Genomic DNA, 7675 nt, shown 5'->3' with positions numbered 1-7675 from the left:
GGCAACTCAGCTGCAACGAAACAACGAGCCAGACCGAATGTTTCGACGGCAAGGCGACGAATGTGATGCAGCACTTACATTATTCCAACTGGTGTTGAGTGGTGAATTGTTACGGGCTTCGTCTTAGTACCTATGTCGTTTCAGTCCCCCAACCATAAGAAGGCAGCCATACAAGTACCTAGACGGGTAGGAACTTTATGTGATAATGCGATGACAAGAAGATATGAAGAAATGGCGTTCCGAGATTAGTTGCTAAACAAGCTTGATGACGATGTCAAGGGGCTGATTTGACTACCAATGAATTTGAAATCTAGTCAAATTGCCCATTAACATCAGCTTTTGTCTGTGAAATCTTGCAGGTTGATGGACAAACTAAATCCAGAAACATGATAAAAGCTTGTATTTTGCTTCACTCATTGTTACGACTCACACACGGCGGATTGCAATTAGACATGCATCTCTCGAAGGCTGCGAAAATACACGTTAAATGCAAAGACATATTTGCAAAAGCTGGAAGCTTAACTCCCAATGCACATTATATCAATAAGTTAAGATTGACAATAAAATAACACCATATATGTAGATAATCAAAATGGTACAAAAGGAAAATAAGTATGGCCTTTGGGCTTCTGGAAGCAAGTGGTACTGACTACCTACGACCAAATGCAACTAACCCATGCACAGATTGCCGTTCATGGTGAATGAACATTCTAATCAATTTGCTTAAATTGCAAGACTGAAACAAATGGTTTGTCACAGTGATTTCACGTTTATTTGTGGGCATCAACCGCGATAACCACCACCGCCTCCCGAGGATCCGCCGTATCCGCCGCCGCCGCCGCCGGAGGATCCACCGCTGTATCCGCCGCCGCCGCCTGAGGACCCACCGCTGTATCCGCCGCCGCCGCCGCCCGAGGATCCGCCGTATCCACCACCACCGCCGCCGCCCGAGGATCCACCGCTATATCCGCCGCTGCCGCCGCCCGAGGATCCGCCGTATCCACCGCCACCGCCCGAGGATCCGCCGTATCCACCGTCATCCTCTCCGTAGATGATCGTGTACTCGGGAACGCTCTGGAGGTGAACAATCCGGCCGAACTCGTCCTTCACATAACCGATCACCACCCCTCCATAGCCGTCCGGAAGCGCCAGCACGGCAGAGCTGGCCGCGCAGAGTACTAACGCCAGCGTCTGCGGGGACAAACAGAGACAAGATGGAGTTTAAATACGACAGCTGGGAAAGAGCAGTGTCAAGTGCTCGGTGGCCAGTGACAGCAACGATTAACAAAAAATAGACCAGGCAAAAATTGCCTACATTGTCTAAAATGCTCCGCTTGGATCCGCCAGTAGGCGGTTATGAATGGAATTGATGCGCTAGCATTATATGGAACGAAAATCCTTGCTCATAATATGCTATCATTAACTGCATCATTGCAATGCTGTGAAATCAAAAGACAAAATAAAAACATTCCAGTGCCGTGCGATGGAGAGTAAAACGACTATCGTCTGGTGCGCCGCAGCAGCTGAGCTCAACCCGCAGCAACGGAGCGATCTGGCACGGGACGGGCCACCCATGGGTGCAAACGGTCATTAATTAACCGATATGGTCCTACTGGAGCTGTGACCTCACCGGTTATATCAGGGTGCAGTAACAGCCATCTCGCAACAGGGAACTGTGATTCCGGATGATGATGGGTCGGTCGTAAGGATACAACGGGTTCAGGAGCCGCGGGCGTACAGTCTGTCTTAAAAGTAACGCGCAAAGTAAGGGTGGATCCATCAAGCCTGACCGAGGAAGGGCCGGCTAAATTTGAGTCACCGAAGCAATTGACATATCCTCGTCCATTCCCCAGGTCAATTGGTTCGGTGACTTTCAAATTAGGTATAGCCGGGCCTTCCTCGGTCAGGCTTGATGGATCTACCTTTACTTTACGCGGTACTTTTAAGACAGACTGTACAGTTATTTCCATCCTGCCATCTGACCGCAACTCCTCTAGCTGCTGCCAAAAGCAAAAAAAAAAACGGAATAAATTTAAAGCAAAACCATTGTGACGCTAATAGTTTCTAGCTGCCTGAACTTAAGCTTATGAGACACCCGTGGATTGACGCCTTTCGCTCTTCACAGTAGGCAAGGTACCCGATGCATCCCAAAAGGAAACATTGGTACTTGACTCAGAAATTAGTTACTTATGCACTGTGCACATATGTAATTAGCAAGGCATCACAACAGTTTCTAGGGATCGGTACTCACCAGGGGAGACATTGTTACAGATGTAGGGGCAGCAGCTGACTGCGCCGGGCGGCCGCAGCCCACCCTTTATACCCACGGCGACAGGTGGACGGACCTATACCCCGTGGCCGTCAAGGTGGAGTCGACCCCCTCCTACCCTTGCCTTAGTGACCTGCATCCCGGCTGTGGAGGGGAGGGCCCCCGCGCGCCGCCGGCAGTGCGGCAGCAGGGCCCCAGCAGAGGCCGAGGGGACGGAGGGCGGCACACTGCCAGACCAGCGTGACCTTGCTATTCACGCCTGACTGGTGTGTCATAGGAGTCGTGAGGCTGGACACGGAGTCACGTATAGTATGAGGCGTGTTACGTGACATAACACGGTGTCACTTGGAGTGTTAGACAAATGAAGCTGCAAAGACGGCATATGTATATGTTACAGGGAGTTTGAGAAATCCGTGAGTTTGCAAACTCCCTAGTGAGTTTGCAAACTCCCTGACCCATCAGTGACTTTGCAAACTCACTAGGGAGTTTGCAAATTCACTAGGGAGTTTGCAAACTCACTGACCGGTCAGGGAGTTTGAGAAATTCCAGAGCGATTGGGCCAAATAAAATCAAATGTGTAAGATGAGGGTGGCATTTGTGCCGTCCGTGATGTTAAAACAAAAGCGACTAGTGGTACGGCTTATATAACCGTCGCACGCTGACAAAAAGCTTACAGATCCTTCATTGTTTTACCGAAAAAAATGCTACTCGCGGCTATGTAAAGGGAGCAACGTGCTCCTCCGTTCCGTCGTTTCCATCCTCAGGAATCAGGATACTGAAATCCTTCTCGTCCACGCTGAAACCCCCACTCCGGGCTGGACAGGCACCGTCAGGGGCGCGGGAACTACTTTCCGACTGGGGGGGCACACCATAATAGAGATTAACCTAGGGTACCCCCAAATCTAGTTTTCTCACCGGTTTTAGGCCACTTATTTTTCACCCCTCGGCTTTTTCAACAAAAAAGAAAACATTTGCAAAAAAAAAAGTGTGGTATTCCGTCTCAAAGCTGTGGGGGCACCGCCCCCACGGCCCCAGAGTTGGGGGGCAAGCTGCCCCCACTGCCCCCCGGCTCCCGCGCCTATGGGCACCGTTATCTCATGCGGGCTGCTCCCTTGGAGCGGCACCGCCGCTCCCGAGGGAGCGCACCCCGTAGCCGGGTGCAAAGAGTGCTTGGGGGGGCTGGTCGGTCTCTCAATTCGGACGGGCTCAGCCCCGGCGACTCTGCATATAGGGTGTCTGCCCAGACCAATGTCTCCCCCTATAATTCCTATCATTCGTCCGACTCTGAAATGGTCTTGTCAGACCGAAAGGGCCTAACCCAACAAAACAAAAACAAACAAGCAGCGTGCGCCAGTCGCAGCTGGGCTGGCTGCCAGCAGCGCCGGCTCTCGATGACACGTCTATGGCGGAGTGGTGTTATAAACTTAAAATCTCTTTTGAGGCCGATGCATTGTATTTAAAAGGTATGCCCCGTCAAAATTAAAAACAAAACACACAATGCCTACATTTTTGGACAACAACAACTTTCTTACGTTTTGTTCTACATTTCGAAATAAAATAAAACACGTGCTGCACGAACTCGGTAGCCTAGGGAGCCACCATATCGACAATACCCTATTATCTATAATAATACATGTAAGCTTTGTTCGTAACAAGTAAGAATGGGCGTGAATTGATGCGTGTGCCTGTACTTTAGCATAAGTGACCAACAGTCAGCTGTTTCTACTTTGATATATTTAGCCTGACTCTGGAATAGCCGCACTTGAGTGGAACGGGTCTAATTGGGACGTGAACTAAATAAATGTATAACTAAATAAAGCGGCGGTACATGCATGGGTAAATCACTGAATAGTTTCAAATAAAAAAGGTATTTATGGTGTGCATATGATCTATAGGCTTTTTGTCAGCGTGCGAGGCCTTAGAGCTAGCCTCCTTTGTTTAACAACACGGACGGCACGTATGCCACCCACATGCTGCTGAAGGATCTGTAAGCTTTTTGTCAGCGTGCGACGGTTATATAAGCCGTACCACTAGTCGCTTTTGTTTTAACATCACGGACGGCACGTATGCCACCCTCATCTTACACATTTGATTTGATTTGGCCCAATCGCTCTGGAATTTCTCAAACTCCCTGACCGGTCAGTGAGTTTGCAAACTCCCTAGTGAATTTGCAAACTCCCTAGTGAGTTTGCAAAGTCACTGATGGGTCAGGGAGTTTGCAAACTCACTAGGGAGTTTGCAAACTCACGGATTTCTCAAACTCCCTGTAACATATACACTAATACAGCACAATACCTGTAGGAGACGAAAAAAATAGGAAGGCACGAGAGACGGATGGGAGGGAGCGAGAGCGAGAGAGAGAGAGAGAGAGAGAGAGAGAGAGAGAGAGAGAGAGAGAGAGAGAGAGAGAGAGAGAGAGAGAGAGAGAGAGAGAGAGAGAGAGAGAGAGAGAGAGAGAGAGACGAATGCGGCAAGTTGAACTATAGTCACTGGACTTCAGCAACCACCTGTGCCCTCGTGACTGCCCTGACCTGTGGGTCCAGCCACCCGTGACCTCGTGACTGACCTGACCTCTGCGGCCGGCCGCTTTCCTTCCTCTTCATGGATACCTATACAGACTGTATGTACTGTAGGCTATACAGTCTGCACTGAACCCAGCAGCATGTGGACCAAGTTCTCATCGGATCTTTTGGCGACCAGGGAACTACCGAACCATGAATCTGAACTGCCGAATCATTATGGCTGAAACCTATTTGTCTGTTTTATTGTCCATTGGGTCAATTGGTATCGAAGTAATTGGACGGGCAGGCGACATTTTAAACTACCAGCCAAAATGTATTTCGGTGTGATTTGGTCACATGACATCCATCCGTCAGAAGTCTTACGTTTAGCCCATTGGGACAGCGCAGTCAGCTCGCAGTTGATACTTTTTAATTTTTCAAACTAACTAAATGACGAGCATTGCCCGCACCCGATTCACTAGGCGGAAACATGCTTCCACCCAGTGAATTAACAGTGTTCAGCCAGCATTGCAATGCTTTGTGGCGGCACACAACGTTGCAACTTGCAGTTGGTAGGCCGTGGGCCCGTCGGTTCAATCAACACCCCTCGGCACCTGACTTGCACCCGGGTGGGCCTCTCAGCCAACTTCGCCATGTTATAAAGGTACCTAAATGGTCACACCTGTTATCTCGAGAAATAGGAAAGATAAAAAGACGCAGTAAAAAGCAATCGATAGCACTCAACAAGAAACATATAATAGAAAAAGACCAATTTTCGCTCAGATCAATGCTGAGGTCACTGGAGGTCATCAAAGGCCAGAATTTATGAGTTCCCGCTTGTACAGGCTGACAATATGAACTTGTAGGTCAGCAAACAAAACAGCTAGAAGTTATACAGTCGATAGCTTATTGAAAGTTCTTCTCAGCTTCTATCACACGATCTTGATCTCAAGTCAGCCGTTTGACCTACAGAGGCCAGGAGAGGTAGAAATGTGTCGGACATTGCATATAACTATACCAAGGCGATGTTTTGCGGGAAACGTCTTCTTCAATAACTTTTGACGTACGCCTTGTGCGAGTTTACTTTTACTGGCATCGTGTTTCTCTCGTCAAGACACGTCGAATGAACTATACTTGGACCTTGGAAGGTCAACTTTAAAATTTGACCTCAGGTCCAGGTCATGACCTGGCCGGAAAAGACCGTGTTGCATATCAATCGATCCGTATCGTCGAGATGAGCACATCTTAGGTGTTAAAATCGCTCTAGCTACGCTCTATCAAAAGTTGTTAGCGAAAAACTGTTGAATACCTTCTTGACCTGAGATGACCCTGCAGGGACATAAGGAGGGCTCACGGAAACCAGTTTCCTGTTCATTGTGTCATCTTTGTTGGTACCTTATTAGGTGTTTGAGAGTATTTAGACTTACGTTCGTCCAAAAAGGCGCCTTTCAATTTTCTCCCTTGACTGATGACTAATGGAGAGATCGCAAAATTGACCTGACCTTATAGATCACCAATATCAAAATTTTGAAATACCATATGCAACTTGTTGGTACTGATTCGCTCATGCAAACGACGAGTTGCAAACTTCTGGCACATACCTAAACTGTAGAAATGACAGGGTCACAATTTTCCTAGAGGCATGGTCACTTAATTTGACCTGGTGACCTGACATACTTGGGATGAAAAAATTTACACACGATGCGAACTTGATGCATAGTCACAATAGCCGTTTTCACGACGGCCATCTCGTACACATTTGGTGCACATCTGGTACAGATTAGGTCATTGGTGCAGATTTGGTCAAATCAGGTTCAGTGTGTCTATAGCAGCTATCAGCTAGGGTTGCACTAATTGCTTATATGCCTATTGCCTGCTTTGTCATATTATCAGAGAACATCATCGATTAAAGCACTTAAATAAATTCATAAAATGAAGATATTTGCTGTAAAAGAAAATAGGTGCAGATTTGGTCAAATCAGGTGCATTCGCCGGATAGCCCGTCGTGAAAACGGCTAATGTAGACCAAGTTTAGCGCCGCTACGCGCAGCGGTTTTTCCCATATTGCTACATTGCATGATTAAATCGGGACAACCAGGCATTTCAACGGCACGTGCACTGTACCACACTTTTCAAAGTTTAATGCAATGCTTTAATGGCTTTAATATTACAAGCCGTGTGGTTCAAGGGGTGTGGTTAAACACGTTGAACCACACGGCTGCTGACGTCACTATCATATAGGTAGTTGTGAGCTTTTTGGCAGGTATGGGAAACACCTTCCAGCCCTAAGGCCGGGAATTCAATAAATGTCACCTCGCTTTTTTAGCAATATCACCTCGGGCCTAGCGGCCCTCGGAGTTTTCGCTAAAAAACCTCGGTGACATTTATTGAATCATCCCGGCCCCGGGCAGGAATATATTTTCTTACACACGCAAAAGGAAACTGGCAGTTGTGAGAAAGAAGGCCCCCCCAAACACACACACTCAAGGGCAAAGGTAAAAACCTGGGCATGCATTTTTTACAATGTGTCTTTCAAAGTGCATAAGCATGCGCTCAAAACATTACATGGTTTGAAAAAATGCATATGACATTGAATCAGTGTTTTATCACCCATTTGTGCCATCGTGCACAGTTCACCGCGCTCCGGGCGCCTCCCGGCCATCTACTCTGCCGCATTCCTCTCGGACGGTATAACGGAGGGCCGTGTGCCGGCCCCGCTGCTGGCACGCTGCCGTGAGGAGGGGCGCGAGCCCCACTGGGTCACGGGCTGGCCGTGACGACCCTGACCGCTCCGCTGTGTTGTGAACAGCACGGAACCGCCGCCGGCACGGGATGCCGGCCCGCGGACAGTGTGGCGCCGCGCCCGCGACCGCGACCCGGCCCCTGAATTCAGAACAATCCCAAC

The 7675-nt window shown here is 48.6% G+C and overlaps 1 protein-coding gene across 1 annotated transcript; it reads right to left on the bottom strand.

Annotated features, from left to right (window-relative positions):
• Positions 1-385: 385 nt before the first annotated feature.
• On the bottom strand, positions 386-2337 carry LOC122375052 (glycine-rich cell wall structural protein 1.8-like). Its single transcript, XM_043354208.1, has 2 exons — positions 2252-2337; positions 386-1191 (listed from the first exon to the last, which is right to left on the bottom strand). The coding sequence occupies exons 1-2, from the start codon at positions 2261-2263 to the stop codon at positions 784-786; spliced, it is 420 nt and encodes a 139-aa protein (XP_043210143.1). The 5' UTR covers positions 2264-2337; the 3' UTR covers positions 386-783.
• Between the last annotated feature and the right edge of the window lie 5338 nt (positions 2338-7675).

The sequence above is a fragment of the Amphibalanus amphitrite genome, unplaced genomic scaffold (assembly GCF_019059575.1).
Source record: "Amphibalanus amphitrite isolate SeventyFive unplaced genomic scaffold, NRLGWU_Aamphi_draft 001765F_arrow, whole genome shotgun sequence".
Lineage (NCBI taxonomy): Eukaryota > Metazoa > Arthropoda > Thecostraca > Balanomorpha > Balanidae > Amphibalanus > Amphibalanus amphitrite.
This window is presented reverse-complemented; position numbering and strand designations above follow the sequence as displayed.